This window comes from Carlito syrichta, unplaced genomic scaffold (genome assembly GCF_000164805.1).
Source record: "Carlito syrichta isolate Samal-C Ts95f unplaced genomic scaffold, Tarsius_syrichta-2.0.1 Scaffold313936, whole genome shotgun sequence".
Taxonomy (NCBI): domain Eukaryota; kingdom Metazoa; phylum Chordata; class Mammalia; order Primates; family Tarsiidae; genus Carlito; species Carlito syrichta.
Window position 1 is genome coordinate 1,200,476 of NW_007258032.1, and position 17,580 is coordinate 1,218,055.

A 17,580-nucleotide genomic window follows, 5' to 3' on the forward strand; every position below is an offset into this window, starting at 1 on the left:
AGGAGCGGTCACTGCACTCCAGTCTGGGCGACAGAGTGAGAATCCAACTCAAAAAAAAAAGAAGAGGAACAACAGCAGCATCTAAAGGACAGGGTTGCTGGGAAGAAGAAATGTGTGGGGGTGGAACTCTTAAGTCTGATCAAGTTAATAGTTAAGTTAATCCTGGCATCCTGGTGGGGCTCTTGGAGTTAAGTCTGCCTCGAGCCATGGTGTCAAGCGCTGAACAAAGACTCGCATGATGGAGAAGGCTGGGCCCCACACCTGCTCTCCCCATCACTTTCCTAGTGTGCCGCGTTGCACCATTGCAGCTTCAGCTTCCACTAGAGACAAGCTGGAGCATCAGGACAAAGTGAAAACCCTTTTCTGAGAAAAGTCCTGGGACTCTGGCTACTACCTCTAAGCTCAGAGGGGTCACCCTGCACCAGGGCACCAAGATTAGTGACTGTTTCATTTTTTTGAACTACCAGCCTTGCCACCTACACAACTGTAGTATGTTTCCCCCAATGATCGTCGACTCCTGGGATTCACACCATGTGTAACTCCCTCCCTTTGAGGGTGGGCTGGATCTAGTAACCCACATCTAACAAGTAATATATAGCTAAAACAATGGGGTATCACGTCTGAGATGAGGTTGCAAAGAGACTGCTGCTTCTGCTTTGGGTGTTCTCTTGTTTGCTCTGATGGAGATCAACTGCCATGCTTTGGGCTGCCCTATGCAGAGGCCATGTGTCAAGGCACTGAGGGTGGTCTCCAGCCAACAATGCATGAACAACTGGGTCCTGAAGACATCCAAGTGAGTGAGCTGGGAGTGGAGCCTTCCTAGGACAGGCTTAGATGACACTGCAGCCCCACCAATAGCTCGATGGGAACCTCATGAGAGACCTTGAATGAGAGGTCTCCGGTTAAGCTGCACCCAGCTTCCTGGACACTCAGAAACTGCAAAATTACAAATACTGTTGGTCTAAGCTGCTAAATTTGGGAGTAATTTCTTACATAAGATAGATACGTAATATGACACCTGTTGTGTAGGAGCTGCCTGGCTGAATCGATAATGCAGAGCACCATCATGCTAATGACTCAGTGGACACAAAATCCTCAGCAAGCAGTAAGGCTTAGCAGAGAGCAGGTAGTAGTATGTCATTTATTGTCCAGCTCATGTTAGAAACCTGTCTCAAGATGGATGACCAGAGAAAAAACTTCAACTCCCTGTAGGGATGAATTCAAGTTCAACTTTTATCTCTTAAACAGGGTTGAAATAAGAAGCAACTACCATTTTGAATAATATTTATATATTATGTGTGTGTGTGTGTGTGTGTGTGTATTTTTGTAGTCAGGGTCTCATATGTCACCCAGGCTAGAGTGCAGTGGCACAATCATGGCTCACTGTATCTTCAACTTCTGGGCTCTGGCGATGCTTCTGCCTCACCCTCTCAAGAGCTGGGACTACAGACACCCACCACCATGCCTGACTAATTTTTAAAAATATATTTGTAGTGATTGGGTCTCACTATGTTGCCCAGGCTGGTCTTAAACTCCTGGGCTCAAGCAATCCTCCCACCTCGGTCTCCTAAAGTACTGGGATTACCAGCATGAGCCACCACATACAGCCCTGTATCTTTTTTTCTCTTTTTTTTTTTTTTTTTTTTTTGGAGTTGGAGTCACTCTGTCGCCTAGACTGGAGTGCAGTGGCATGCTCATGGCCACCCCAGTGTCTACCTGCTGGGCTCAGGCGATCCTTCCACCTCAGCTTTCCCAGTAGCTGGGACTACAGGTGTGCACTACCAGACCCAGCTAGTTTTTTTTTTGAGTCAGAGTCTCACTCTGTCGCCCAAACTGGAGTGCAGTGGCCGCTCCTGGCCACTGCAGCCTTGACCTGCTGGGCTCCGGCGATCCTTCCGCCTCAGCCTTCCGAGTAGCTGGAACTACAGGCGTGCACTACCATGCCTGGCTAATTTTTGATTTATTGTAGAGATGAGGTCTCTCAAAGTTGCCCAGGTGGGTCTCGAACCCGCGGGCTCAGGCAATCCACTCACCTCAGCTTCCCAAGGTGCGGGATTACAAGCTGAGCCACTGAGTCCAGCTAGTTTCTTTTCTTTTCTTTTTTTTTTTTTTTTTAATTTATGGTAGAGATGCGGTCTCGCCAAGTTCCTCGGCTGGTATCCAACCCATGGGCTCAGGCAATCCTCTCACCTCAACCTCCCGAAGTGCTGGGATTATAGGTGTAAGCCACCATGCCCAACAGCCCTGTATCTTTAAAAAACTCTTACTTGGGTAACCCCCTCAAGTCCCCTACCCTGTGGGAGCTTTTCTATCCTCTCAATAAATCCTTAAAAAAAAAAAAAAACTCCTACTTAAGGTATTACCCAATACATTGCCCACTGGCCTTCCAAGAATATTAGGAATGATCTTCATCATAACTTCTTGTATGGTTAGTTAAAACTTTCCTGACACAGTCATGAATCTTTTTATTACATAATAAGAGTCATAACTCATAACTCATTTTTGCCCTGACTCCAAGGAAGCTCAAACTCAAGTTTTATGTACACGTATAGTAGCTGATGTTGACTTGAGTTATTTTTATAAAACTCGTTTCCTCTCTCTCCTTATTTAGTACTTATTCTCTTAATCTTGTTATAAAATGAAAGAAACAAGAAAGGCATTTCTGTCAGCAATCAAGTTCTAAGGAAATTAGTACAAAATGCAGACCAAACCTACGGCACATAAATTGCCTGTAGCCTAAATGCTCACCAACAAGGGTTAAACATTACAAAACATCCATTTGATGGAACACTATGCAGCCATTAAGAGCAATGCAGAGCAGTAGTTTTCAAAGGTGGTCCCTGGACCCACAGCATCAGCACTACCTATGAGACCTGTTAGGAAGGTTAGTTCTCAGGCCCACCCCAGACACTCTGGGGGTGGATCCCAGCAATGTCTGCTTTAACTAGCCCTCCAGGTGATTCTGATGCACCTGGAGATTTGAGAACTACCGCTGTAGAAGAATCTGAATAACATATCAAGTGAAATGAAGAATTCAGAGTGATGTATTCAGCACAATGGCAACTGTGTAAAATCATGTGGCAAAAAAAAAAAAAGATTGGGAAAAGGTCCATTATAATGTCTGCAAGGGTTATCTGTAAACAATAAGAAACTTTAAAAATTATCCCTCAAGCTGAGCTCGGTGGCTCAGCCTGTAATCCTGCGCCTTTGGGAGGCTGAGGTGAGTGGATTGCCTGAGCCCGCGGGTTTGAGACCCACCTGGGCAGCGAGACCTCATCTCTACAATAAATCAAAAAATCAGCTGGGCGTGGTAGCGCATGCCTGTAATTCCAGCTACTCGGGAGGCTGAGGCGGAAGGATCGCCGGAGTCCAGCAGGTCGAGGCTGCAGTGGCCGCCACTGCACTCTAGTCTGGGCGACAGAGTGAGACTCCAACTCAAAAAAAAAAAAAAATTATCCCTCAGCAACAGGCATTCTTTTATAATTGTAACTCCTATCCCAAATGTGATAGATAAATAAATAGATGATAGATTAGGTGGGTGAGTAGATAGATAGATGCATGGCTGATTGATTGATTGAGAGCTGGCAGGTTGGCAGATGACTGTGCCCTTCCTGTGCCTTCTGTCCACAGGAAGGGCACTTTCTGCAGGCACTGGCGCAGACACGGGGCCATGTAGGGCTGCCTACCTTGGGCATCGGATAGCCACCCACACGGGTGGAGGTCACACACTGGCGCACGGCACCCACGGCCACAACACTGCTGAGGCGCTGCACCTCGTGGAGGACGGCACGGGTGTAGGGCAGCCGCTCACGGTCTTCGTAGTGGACAGCCCGGGCAGTGTCTAGCACTTTGTCCAGCTCCTGCTGCACTCTCTCTGCAGATGGCTCAATGTGGGTCTGGGAAGGGCCTGTGGCCTGGCCCCTCCCTATCCCATCCTCATCCCCACCCAGAAACTGCTGCACAGACTCATGGCCCCTAAGTCACCCCCCCATCACCACCCCGGGTCACATGGGAGCAGACCCTTCTCTGAGGCAGAGCTTGCTTCTTAGGAACAAGAATTAGGGGTTTCCTCCTCCAGGAAAAAGGGAAAGGACCCATATTGGCGCATCCAATATGTTTAATATATGGGAGCACCCATATATAGTTTAATGACTAAATATATATATGTGTGTGTGTGTGCACACACACACACACACACACACACACAAATATAGTCATTAAACTAAGGTCATAGTTTGTCCCTGAGAGAATTCCAGTCACTTTTTTCCCTCCACAATTGTGATTTTTTTTTTTTTGAGTTGGAGTCTCACTTTGTCACCCAGGCTGAAGTGCAGTGGCATGCGCACTCATGGACCCCAGCATCGACCTGCTGGGCTCAGGTGATCCTTCCACCTCAGCCTTCCAAGTAGCCAGAATTATGGGTGTACACTACCACGCCGGCTAATTTTTTATTTATTGTAGAGACGAGGTCTTGCCTGGGCTGGTCTTGAACCTGCAGGCTCAGGCAATCCCTTGTCTCAGCCTCCCAAAATGCTGGGATTACAGACTGGAGCCACTGCACCTGGCCACAATTGTGATCTTGAGGTGGACAATAGCATAGGGCCTGGCACTTATAAGGTACTGAATGAGCAAAATCACGTCACCCATTTTATACTGGAATGACTTGCTCAAGATCACACAGTAAGTAGCAGGGTGGGACTGAAGCCATGAACTGACTTGAAGCCATAAGAACTTCCTGGACCACAGCAGTGGGAGCAGTACCTACCCCTAGCGCCACAGAGCCAAGAGAGTGATTGGGGTGGTGTCCACAGCCCAGAAGCCCCACGCAGGGGTAGCAGGCGTGGGGCAGTCAGCAGGCTGTAACCGAGGACTCCTCACCCTGGACGGCTTCATGCTGGACCATGTAGATGAGTGCCCAGTGCAGGGTGGTGGCCGTGGTGTCAGTGCCTCCCAGAAACAGGTCGATCACCACCTGGAGCAGGTTCTCCTCATTGAATGTGGAGACGGGGTCATCCATGGCCTGGTGGTTGGGGGATGGGTAGGCAGGGGAGCAGTTCCAGGTCTAAAGTTCTCTCCTAACAGAACCCTCTTGTCTCCTTAAGGCCTGACCTGTTCTGAGACTTGCAAGACCAGAACTTCCTGGGTGTTTAACTCCTCAGGAAGGGGGAGTCCCAGGACCGCATTGACTTTTGATGGGGGAGTGCCCCGAGGTTCTGGCCCTGATATCAGCCAGGCCCTCTGCTTCCCACTCTACCCCTGTGTGCAGAAGCCAGCCCGGCCTAGAAAAAGATAAGAAGGAAAACCCTATTTTAATCCCAAGTCTCAGGGTGCTCTGAAAGCTTGTAGATCCAGTCAAAGATGAGGAACAGAGACCATAGCTTAGAAACAAGGTGCAGCCTGGAAAGACAGACCCCTCCTTTCCTCTGCAGCTATTGCAGGCCCACCTTGGTGATCTGGGCCAGATAACAGCTGATGAAGTCCTTGGGGTCCTCAGGTGCCCTAAGCTTGTGCCTGATGATCTCCTGATGGACGAAGCCCCGCACAGTCTCTTGGTACCTAAATATCTCCTGATGGGGCCCTGGGAGGTGGTGGAGGGCCCAGGGAAACATGTCGTACAGCTGTAGGGAGAGAGGCCCACACAGGTCCTACTCAGGTGTCAGCCCCTGAGTTGGGGGTCCCAAAAGTGGGTTGCAGCCTCTGACATAGGCATCCAGGGCTGCCTTTCCTCGGAGACCCCAGAATAATCTAGACAGAAATAAAAGCAGTGGTAGCAGTAAATGGGCTTAGGGCTCAGCTAGGACAATGCAGGCCCAGAAAGCTGAGTTTCTGGGTAGATAACACCTGGCTTTCACTCCTTGCTCATACATTCATGCTGAACCACATCGAAGGAGGCTTGATGCTGCAAACTTGTCAGCTCACTGAGCAGAAGCCACCTAAGGAACCCAGAATCAGACCCTGCAGCCTCCCTCCAACCCACCCCATCCCCTCCCTGCCAGGCCCTGGCTAAGGCCTTTGCCAGCCTCAGGCCCTCTGCTGTCCAATGGCCTGCGAACCTGCCTCCCCAAATGACAATTACCCGACGCCACACTGTGCTGACAAAGGCCAGGCCAAAGTCGATGGCTTGTATCAGTTCCTGGAAGGTGGGATCCTCTGATAGGAAGCGACGGCCAAACACAAGGGCCCCAATGACTCTGGCTGTAGACTTGACAATGAGTGGCTGAGGGTTGAAGGGCCTGCCTGAGAACAGAGGGGCAGGGCTCGGAGTGAGGAGGCACCAAGATCCCTGCCCTGAGCACCTATCCAATCTTCTATATAGTCGTTCACTCATTCAATCATTCATTCTCACTCCTCATTCAAGCACTCAGGTAATGCTTACTGAGCATTTCCTATGAGCCTGGCTCTGTGACAGGTACCGAATTTACAGAGAGGCTTGGGAGACAGCCATTTAAATAACAACAAAATGCAGGGCAGCTTTGTCACAGCTGTGAGCAAAGGGTGGGGGACGAGCTGTGCTTGGGATTCAGCACGGACTTCTCAGGTCAGGCAACCTCAGCCAGGTCTGAAAGAAGGAGCAGTATTTGTTCACAGGGTGGGAAGGGGTCTGGGCTAGAACATTCTGGAAGAGGGAGCAGAAAGTGCAAAAGGCTGGAGGTTTGAAAGGTCTTGGGTGTTGATGTAGAATACTTCCCCAGCTGTAGAGAAGATGGCTTCTGGCTTCCCAGTGACCTGGGTGTTCCTGGGTCTCTGTCCACCCAGCTTGGAGAAGCTCCCACTCCATCAAAGCTGCTTGAAACTGCTGTTAACATTCCCAGGATCCGTGGACATGTGCACACACAAACACACATGTGCAGTAAGGCTCAGCCTCCTCTGCGGGGGTGTGCATATGCATAGGATGGGGGTTAGGGTAGGCCTGTCTGGCCTGCCCCAGCCTGCTTCTTACCTTGCTCCCAGTGGAAGGCTTCAGCCAGCTGTGTGGCCTCCTCCTGCAGCTGCACCTCCAGCGCCAGCTTGCCTAGGCCCAGCCCTCTGAGCGTCACCAGGCAGAAGCGTCTCTGTTGCCGCCACGTGTGTCCGTTGCTGCAGATGATCCCTGGGTCCAAAGCGGGGTGCGTTGGACAATCACCAGCCTCCCAACCTCCCAGGCCAAGACCACTTGGCTCTCGCTCAGGCATAGAGGGCACACCAAAAATGACCTTCCCAACCACCCTTACCAATGAGTGAGGGATATTTGGGGGGGGGACGGTCAGTGAGTTTGGTGCCCTCAAGGTGGGCTCAGCTATACTGTCCTCTGGTTCATTCACCAGATTGTGCCTTTAAGAGTCTCCACAGAAATGGAGGAGGAGACGAAGAAGGGAAGGGAAGAGGGATCCTGGAGGGAGGAAAGGAGGGAATGGCACATTTTCGGAGCCAGGCACTGTCCTGGGCACTCTTAGGTATCTGGCCACTTAATCTCCCCCATGTCCTCAGGATGTAAGAGCAGTCATTATCCCCATCTAATAGAAGAGCACACTGAGGGGCAGAGATCGAGGCTGACTTGCCTAAGGTCACAGAACTCCAAGGGTATGAGTTGAGGCATGTATCCTGGCTTTTGAGCCCCCAGGCTGGTTCCTTCCACATCACCCCTGCCCCTCACACAGAGGTGTGTGAAGAGAGCCATGTCCTCCTGGTAGTTCCCTCTCTGTTAACAGCTCTGGACCAGCCCAACTCCCTGAGTGTGTGACCTCCAGCCACCTTCCCTCCCCAACAGGAAGGGCAGCCTTACCTCTTTCTCCAAACAGGTCCCGGAAAAGTGGGGTGAGAGGCCTGCCAGAAAACTGCTCCGAGTTAGAGATCAGCGCTTCCTTCACTGCCCGGAAGCCGTTTAGCACCACAACGGGTGTCGGGCCCACCCACACAGTGAACACACTGCCATGAGTCTGGGCCAGCTGTGGAGAGACCAGGTGGCACTCACCTCCGGGGCACCTTCTTAGAGCAGCCCATGCCATTCCTGCAACATAGGCTCCCTGTGTGCTAGAAATAGAGCCCAGCACTTATACCCTATCAGTCCTAGGAGATGGGAATGTTCTACCCATTTTGCAGATGCTATTAAATAATGACCACAGTTTCTTGAGGGCTTGGTGTCCTGTGTGGGATTTATGTATGTTTCTTGCATCCATCCTCAGTGTAAGTGTGTGAGTAGGTATCTTTGTCTCCACGTTATGAGTTTAAAAACTGAGGAGAAAAATGATGCAAAAGACAAGGACCTTGAATTTGGGTCTTCCAACTCCCTTGTAGTTCTGTTTCCATTGCACAAGGAGCCTAAGGGACATAACTATCTGACATCTTCAACCAGATATTTTTAAAATATTGAGGAGACCTGAGCATTGCCATGGGGATGGCAGCGTGTTCTGCCCACCATTGTTCTCATCAGCAATTCCACTCTGGCCCACTCAATCCAACAGACAACCTCCAGCTGATGGATCTGTCTACCCCGGAAGTGACTTTGTGCAATAATTACTTGAGTAATGTTACTTGAGTGTGCCCTTGGGGGTCCCATTTCCCCCCAACTCCCATGTCAAATGGTTTTTCAGAAAACTCCCTTCCACAAACTGCTCTTCTGGAGCAGAGTTCTGTTAAATGCAGTTTTTAGCATTGTGTTACATTTCCAGTGGACTTCTGCTATGCTAGAATCTTCTTAGGTAGGCTCTGCACAAACTCTACATTTTACAATCCCCTATTAACTCTGCATCAGATGAGGACACTGAGGCTCAAGGCCTCCAAGCTCATGAGCAGCAGGACCAGAATTCACCCCCACACATGGCTCACCCCAGTACCTGCCATCTCCATTGTCTCTGGATTGAGAGAGAAGAAGAGTTCATCTGTCCCCCCCACCTTTAGTGAGATGGGTTCCCTACCTGGAGTAGTGTTTCCGGGTGCAGCTGAAAGCTTAGTTGCCACAGGTTTCCAAGGATGGGGAAGGGGAATGGACCAGGAGGAAGGTGACTTCTTTCCCAGAAGAAGGTGCCAAGTTTCAGGAGCAGGAAGGAGGCAGCCAGTAAAGTCAGCCCGCAGAGCAGGGAAAGCATCTTCTCAGTTCTGTGTCTTCTCGCCTTGCCTTTGCTTCCCAGTCCTGAGATTTCCAGAACACTCTGGCCACCCTCTTCTCCCCCTCCCCGCTGCCTGACCTTGCTTTTATGTTGATACACTAAGGCAGCCTTGTGGAGAGGGAAAACTCAGGAGTCTTTCCCCAGTGGTTAAATCCATTTGGTCACACCAGTCACACCCGGACCATGTTGCTCAGCAGGGCAGCGGGGTTCCAGCCAGGGACAGATTAGGACACCTAAACTCCCACATCAGCATCTGATTCACCTCTGGCCTTGGAGCTCATCCCTGGTGAGGCTCCTCACAGCTTCTGCCTAGGCAGCCTTAGCGGACTGCATAGGTCAGTTCAGGGGGCAGCCACCAGCAGTGGCAGGGCCCTCCTCAGGATATGCTATTCCATCTCCACGTACCTAAAACTGGATTCTTGCTTCTGCTCCCCTCTGCCCAGGCACACCGCAGCCTCTCCCGAGGTCTCTCCAGCCTCCCAGTCACCACCGGCTCCAGTTTCTAGTCAGCTTGGACAGGGTTCCCATGCTTGTCAGTGGAAAGTTCTGGAGCCTTTTCTTGTGTTTCAACTGTCTTGGAACCAGATGGGTGGGGTCTAAATCCCAGCATAGTTGTATGACCTTGGGCAAGTTATTTGGCCTCCCTCGCCTCAGTTTTCTCATTTGTACCACACAGATAGGAGGTAATTGTAGGCAATTGCCTCAGAGAGCTGCTGTACCAGTGTCTAACAGGAGACAGAGGCCACATCTCAATTGAGTACATTGAGGATAGATTAGTAAGAAGACTGTTTGCCAAGGTGGGTGGGGTGGGTCAGGGAATCCATAGGCATAATGCTAGCCATGATGGTGACCTATTTCCACTCGAGGCTTACTGAGTCAAGGGACATTATTAATGGGTACAGAGTTTCAGTTTTGCAAGATGAAAGGAGTTCTGGAGGTAGATAGTGGTGACGGTGGTACAAAAACGTGAATGTACTTAATGACACTGAAATGTACACTTCAACAGGATTTCAATGGTGCATTTTATGTCAGACATGCTTTACCACAATTCTTTAAAGAGTCAAGGGACAGAGAGGTCAGAGGAACCCAGAGCGCTAGGTGGGTGGAGAGGGTTGTTGAAGAGCTCATGCAGGTCCCTCTGCTTGGAGTACCTTCCCCTGCATCTCCACCTCTAGAAGTTCTGTCTTCAAAGGTCACCTCAGCGGATGTGACAAGACCAATGCTCACCTCCCAGGGCTATGGGAGATGAGCTGAGACGACGTCATGTGAAGGTGCTGTGGGTAATGTACTATGCTTGTACGGTGTTACTGCTGCAATTTCCACACAACTAGTTTTGGGATTACAGGTGTGAGCCACTGTCCTGGCCTTCAAATGGTGTGGGTAATTTGGGGAGTGCCTATGATGGGTGATGCTGGTGGACACTAGGGTTTTAGTAGAGGCTTTAGCACAGATGAAGATGATTGGGCAGAAGCTATGATGCCTGTGGTTTTGGAGATGGAAGGATAGAAAGACAAGTCTGTCATCTGCCTTGTACCCACTGGTCACATTCCATTCGGGGTCCAGCTGGCATCTGTTTATCCTGGCCTGATCTCGAACTTCTGGACTCAAGTGATCTTGCCACCTTGGCCTCCCAAAGTGCTGAGATTATAGGTGTGAGGCACCACGCCCAGCTGAGGCTATCCTGACCTGGAATGTTTCTCAGAGTCTCCTCAATATCAGACATAGCTTTTGAAGACTTTTCTGTAAGTTTATCACCCTTGTGGGAGACTTACCTGCTCAACATTTCCAAGTGTATTGAACTTGGACAAACTTCCTCCCGTCTCTCCCTTGCCCAAGGGTCACAGCGTTCTGGCTTTGGAGGGTGGGACATGGCATCTGGAACAGAGACACACCTGGCACACTGGGCCAAAGTAGGATCCAATTCCAGGGTGGCAGGTCACAAGGAGACAGATCTGGAATGGAGGCCCTGGGTGACCAGTCCCTTCCCTGCTTATCCAAGTCCCTCAGTGTCTGAGTGTAGGGTGTGTCCTCCTCAGTGAAAAGGTGGAGGTGGGTCACAAGGTCCCTTTTATGGGGAATCCCCACACAGAGGGGCTGGCCCTGTGGCAGCTCACCCCAAGTTGCACCTTCCCTCATGGTGGTCTCCCTACAATTCTGGCTCTTATCAGGCCATGGGGCTCCTAGCTCCTTTTTAGAATTCTAGCCTGAGAATGGGCAACACTCAGATGCCTCTTCTCTGTTCCTCTAAGAGCAGCATAATTCAACTCAGATGTCTTGGCCAAGCACCTTTCCTGTGTGAGATATTTTCACATCAAATTTCTAAGCCAATCCCCCCCACGACCCATGAGGGCTGTTACTGCTTCCACTCACAGAGGGAGAAAGCAACACTCAGAAGCTGAAGTAATTTACTCAAGAAAGTGGGAGGGCTATAGTTCGAACCCACGTCTTCAGTCTCGAAGTTGAGTTTTGAGTTTTCTCTTTCCACACCTACCTCCCAGCTGGGACAGGCGTGTGTTTCAAAAGGAAGGTTACTAAAGGCTGAGAGATAATGCACGTGAGGAACCCAGAGCTAGTTGTGCTCCCAGAGGTTCTGACCCAGTCTCAGAAGCCTCCTCTGTGGGGTTCGAGTCTTCTGTTTGCCTCTTGTCTGAGGCTGTGGCACCAAGAACTCAGAGTGGACTTGACCTTTCCTCTTCTCCCTTCTCTGTCTGCAGCACATCTAGGGGAGAGCCCGTGGAGAAAAAGTGGATGAGTGCTGTATCAATAGCTTTAGCTAAGGTACCCGTGCCCCAGCCAGGGGCCATTTCCCATAACAGACTGCTCCTCATTGTAGGGTCCCTCAAGGCCACTACCCCACCCAGGATCTTAGGACAAAAGGGCACTCTTTCCTCTTTCTAGGTCTATCCAAACCCAGTGCTCAATTCATGCTCAGTGCCTGGAGCTTATTCTACTCCCACTCCAGTGAGGTAGACCCACCCTTCATATCTCCCCCACCATGAAGGGGAGAGGCGATAAAAATAAAAAAATATGCCAGGCTCGGTGGCTCAGCCTGTAATCCCGCACCTTTGGGAGGCTGAGGTGAGTGGATTGCCTGAGGCTGCGGGTTCGAGACCTGTCTGGGCAGCGAGACCTCATCTCTACAATAAAACAAAAATTAGCCAGGCGTGGTAGCACATGCCTGTAATTCTGGCTACTTGGAAGGCTGAGGCGGAGGATCGCCGGAGCCCAGCAGGAGAGGCTGCAGTGGCCGGGAGCGGCCACTGCACTCCAGTCTGGGTGACCGAGTGAGACTCCAACTCAAAAAAATAAAAATAAAAAATAAATACAAAGGTAGGGCACAGTGGCTCACCACCTGTAGTTCCAACATTTTGGGGGGCCAAGGTAGGAGGATAGGTTGAGCTTAGGAGTTCGAGGTTGCAGTGAATTATGATGGTGCTACTATACTCCAGTCTGGGAGACAGAGATACACCCTGTCTCAAAATAGAATAAAAAAAGGAGATACAACGACCACTAGAGAAGGAAAAAATGAGACAGGAGGCAGGAGAGATCCCTAAAGTTATCCCCATACTGAACAAAGAGAGGGATTTTTATTTCTTATGCTTGTGTTTAATTTTCACAATATGCCCAGTGCCTCATGGGAGTGAATGGGAACAAATGCAGGTGGCCTGCCTGCCACTAGACATTATGTGAAATACCCAAAGGACAGTAGCTATTTCTGCTGAGGTGGGTTGGGAGACCAAGGACTCCCAAACCAAAGGAGGGACAGACTCAGAGTCCATATCCAGGCAGCCAGGGTGAGGACCAGTGCTGTATTTTATTATTACTAGCGCCCTTGTTTTACTCTCAGTTTAACAACTCTGTATGAACACTATGACCAATGGCTCCAGGGTTTGTAGATGAGGAGAGAATGATGTGACACCTAACAGCTTGCAGTGAACTTGGCGCCTAGACTTCTGCTGTGTGCTCCAGTGGCGTTCTCACGGGGAGCTGCTTTCTTTCAATTCCAGCTTTGAAGAAGGGAACCAGGGCAGCAGGACACTTCAGTGCCATACTGTGCACCAAGGAAAATTGTCTCAGGGGTCCAGGGGAGGCTTAGCATCTGAAGTATGTGGCAAAGGGCAGCCAACATCCCCCTTCCTGCCCCCAGCATGCACTCAAATACACCCAGCCCAATGCATTCTGCCTTCAAAGAGCTCCAAGGGCAGTAGAATTATTCATCAAACCAAATGATGTCTTTATCATTCTCAGTAATCCTCTTATCCAAAAAAAAAAAATTATGGCAGCTATTATCTAAAAGATTAAATATATTCAAGACAGTCAAAAAAGGAAGATACAAAATCTTATGGAGAAGAGAGATAAACTGAGTTAAACATACTTACAGTGCCTGAGCTTCCTATCAGCCAAAGTAAGAAGGGAGAAACCGTGTTCCAGAATCCTCACTGAAAGGCAGAGAATTTTCTGTACCAGATTCTGAAAAGGATTTATTGTGTGGACTGTGATATGTCAACAGAAATCTTTTTTAAAGATTTGGGGTACAATTCGGGATTAGGTAGCTAAGTGGTCATCGTACAGGTAAAGTTTGGGCCTCCCTTTGGTTGGTTCCCACTTTGCCTGGTTCGAGATAATCCTTATTGATGTTATCTGCCCCCATCCCCCTGCCATCAGCATCTTGCTACTGTGAATCCCTTTCTAACAGTATTATGATAAGTGTTCAGGGTCCAGTTATGAGTGAGAACATGTGGTACTCAGATCTTTGTTTCTGTAATAGACCATTGAGTATGATAGACGCTAAATCCATTCAAGTTGCTGCGAAGTCCTTCTTTATGACTGTGTAATAGTCCATCAGGTGTATGTACCTTATTTATTTATTTATTTTAGTTGGCCTCGACCTGCTGAGCTCAGGTGATCCTTCACCTTCAGCCTTCCAAGTAGCTGGAACCAAAGGCATGCATCACCACGCCAAGTTGCCCGGGCTGGTCTTGAACCCTCAGGCTCAGGCAGTCCTCTCACCTCTGCCTCCCAAAGTGCTAGAATTACAGGTGTGAGCCGCTATGCCCAGCTGTACCACATTTTTTTAATCCATGTTTTTGCTATTGTGAATAGTGCTGCAATAAACATGCATGTGCAAGTTTTTTGTTTTGTTTTGTTTTTTGTTTTTTGAGTTGCAGTCTCACTCTTGTCACCCAGGCTGGAGTGCAGTGGCATGTTCATGACCACTGCAGCCTCGACCTGCTGAGCTCAGGTGATCCTTCTGCCTCAACCTTCCAAGTAGCTGGAACTACAGATGCAGACTACCACACCCAGCAAGTTTTTGTGATTTATTGTAGAGATGAGGTCCCGCCAAGTTGCCCATGCTCTCTCGAAACCCTGGGTTCAGGCAATCTTCTTGTCTCTGCTCCCAAAGTGCTGGGATTACAGGCTTAGCCACTGCACCCGGCTGCAAGTATCTTTTTTATAGAATGATTTCAATAGAAATTTTATGGAAAATGAAGTAGTGACTTTCCTCACGTGCCCACTTCTGAGAGTGACTCCAATACTGACAAAGGACAAAGTCCTGAACCCAAAGGAATGGTGGTTTTTCTGTCAATACAACATGGCTCAGCGGGGTGGGGTGATTTAAAGGTATAATAACCTGTTCATACCCAGGAATGGGGGATAGCACAGGTATCACTTCTCAGAGCTGTTTTGCTTATCTACATATGAATGCCAGTGAAATGAAATGGTGTGTGGCCAGGATCCAGCCTCTGCCTCAGTTGGTGAACTTCCAAAGAAAATATGCACAGAGGCTGCTCTAGGTGATATCTTTCCATTGATTACTTCAAGGCTTTGGCCTATGCTCCTGTGAGGCAGATCGGTGGGCTAGTCTGGTGCCTGAAGACTCCTGTGGCTGGTCTGAAGGAGACCCGAAGTCCAGAAACTTCTTTGACACGAGCCACTGGGCCCACAGCCTTATGATGGACCTTTAGATCTTACCCCCAAGGTAAGGAAGTGTGACCCCAAGGTTGAAAATACCAAGGACAAGAGAAAAAGAGTGGCTCTAAACCGGGCTCGGTGGCTCAGCCTGTAATCCCGTACCTTTGGGAGGCTGAGGTGAGTGGATTGCTTGAGCCCGCGGGTTTGAGACCCACCTGGGCAGCGATACCTCATCTCTACAATAAATCAAAAAATCAGCCGGGCGTGGTAGCGCATGCCTGTAATTCCGGCTACTTGGAAGACTGAGGCGGAAGGATCGCCGGAGCCCAGCAGGTCGAGGCTGCAGTGGCCGGGAGCGGCCACTGCACTCCAGTCTGGGCGACAGAGTGAGACTTCAACAACTCAAAAAAAAAAAAAAAATTACCGATGTTCAGAGATTCTGATTTTGTGGTTTGGAGTGTGGCTTTTAAAAGTGTTCTAAACCGGGCTCAGTGGCTCAGCTTGTAATCCCGCGCTTTGGGAGGCTGAGGTGAGTGGATTGCCTGAGCCTGCAGTTCGAGACCCGCCTGGGCAGCGAGACCTCATCTCTACAGTAAATCAAAAAAATCAGCCGGGCGTGGTAGCGCATGCCTGTAATTCCGGCTACTCGGAAGGCTGAGGCGGAAGGATCGCCAGAGCCCAGCAGGCCGCTCCCGGCCACTGCACTCCAGTCTAGGCGACAGAGTGAGACTCCAACTCAAAAAAACCAAAAAAACAAAACAACAACAACAACAAAGAGTGGCTCTGAATGACTCAGAGCAGGATGGGGCCAGGCACCACCTGGGCCTCCTAGGTCAGTATCTCCCCAGTAACAGAGAAGCATGGAAAAAGAGGGTGAGAAAAACAGCGAAACAAATTATTTAAAGTTTCTCTTCTTCTTTGGACTGTAAGTGCCACATGTCCATGTCTGGTCTCCCAAGACCAGCATAGTGTCTGGCACCTACCTAACGAATGTTTAATAAATATTTTCTGGGAAAAGAACATGAGGGGCTAGAGCCGGGCATTGGGAAGCCGTGAGGGAAGAGACAGTTGGATCAGTAAGTCTGGAAGAAGTGGGTGCTGCGGTTCCTGATGGTGAGGCTACTCCGGTAGGCCCATGGGATGAGGTCAGGAGAAGCTTCTCTCCATGAGCCTGGTGGCACATTTTCTCACCCAGCACTGCTGCCCACTAGGTTTTTGGCCAAGAAAAATGGGTCAGAGCAATGTTCCCTGTCCCTTAGCCCCATCAACCAATAATTCTAGCAAGGTCAGTGTCTTTGCCCCAGACAACTGTGTGTACAGAGTCCTATCCAGCTGGCACTGGAACAGGCCCAGCAGGGCAACAGGCTCCCTCCAGAAAGATGACTGTACCAGACCTGTGGGAGACCAATTACTGTCTCTGCCTTACTTCTCACTTGGGCAAGCAGCCACCTTACTCCTCCTAAGCTAGTCCCTGAGTGGGGAGCTTGCCTGAGCCAGGGAAGAAAACTGAGCAGGAACAGGGTACGGAGATTCCAGGAAGAGAGGAAACCCTCCCTCCAGTACACACCACCTCTCCCGTGGGAGGAAGGAGTAGGCACAGTTCTGGGGCAACGTTCCAAACGAGGTCAGCAGGATCCAGGTTTTTCAGGACATATGTATTGACTCACTTGTGGAGTTAGAGCCGGGAAAGTCTTAGAGACCGCCTGGCCTAACACATGCATTTACTCCTAATGAAACTAAAGCTAAGGACACGAGGTGAGAGAGGAGCAGATTGAACTCTGGAAGCATGTTGTTTGGCTTTGAATCCTGTGTGATTCATCACATACTGGATATGTGGCTTGAGTCAATGGAATTTTCATGAAACTTTCCCCGTGAGCAAAATGTGTTTAATTGTAGCTGCCTCGTAAAGTGATGGAGAAGATTAAATAAAGGCATGTTGAGAGCGCCTAGTACAGTGCTTGGCCCAGGTGTCCCAGAGTTCTAGCCAAGGGAACGAGCGTGGAAGCAATGTTTACCATCTTCAGGCGTGGCCCATAAAACATTCTGCTCAACATTCTGTGTTCTCTTTTCCTTGATCAGCAGCACAGCAGATCCAGCCAAGGGCATCAGATCTAGAGACTGGCAGGGGGACCTGAAGGGAGGGAGCCTGGGTTCATGAATGACTGCATGAGTGGTCTGAACCCTCACTCCATCCCTTCATGGACCACACTGCTCCATGAAGAGAATGGGGTTGCTTAGGTAAACTGTGGAAAGTCTGAGGGTGCTCTTTGCAGTTGTTAGCCTACTCTTTCTACTTGGAAACAGGATTATGAGCTGGGAGAGCACAAAATGGTGATATGAAAATTGCCTTTTAAAAAATTGAACTTAAAGAGAACATGCAAAAATGAAAAGCTGACGCAACCTCGATATCCATTAAAAGTGGACTGGCTATAAAAATGCTACACCAGCCGGGCTCGGTGGCTCAGCCTATAATCCCACGCTTTGGGAGGCTGAGGTGAGTGGATTGCCTGAGCCCACAGGCTCGAGACCCGCCCAGGCAACTTGGCGAGACCTCATCTCTACAATAAATCAAAAATTAGCC

The 17,580-nt window shown here is 49.7% G+C and overlaps 1 protein-coding gene across 1 annotated transcript in view; it reads right to left on the reverse strand.

Annotated features, from left to right (window-relative positions):
* LOC103273277 (cytochrome P450 2J5-like) overlaps positions 1–5,609 on the reverse strand; it is a 21,341-nt gene extending 15,732 nt beyond the window's left edge. Inside the window, exons 1-3 of the mRNA XM_008070701.2 lie at positions 5,445–5,609; positions 4,879–5,020; positions 3,687–3,874 (exon numbers count right to left, since the gene is read on the reverse strand). Coding sequence (XP_008068892.2) covers positions 3,687–3,874; positions 4,879–5,020; positions 5,445–5,609 — 495 coding nt within the window. The remainder of the gene's footprint in view (positions 1–3,686; positions 3,875–4,878; positions 5,021–5,444) is intronic.
* Between the last annotated feature and the right edge of the window lie 11,971 nt (positions 5,610–17,580).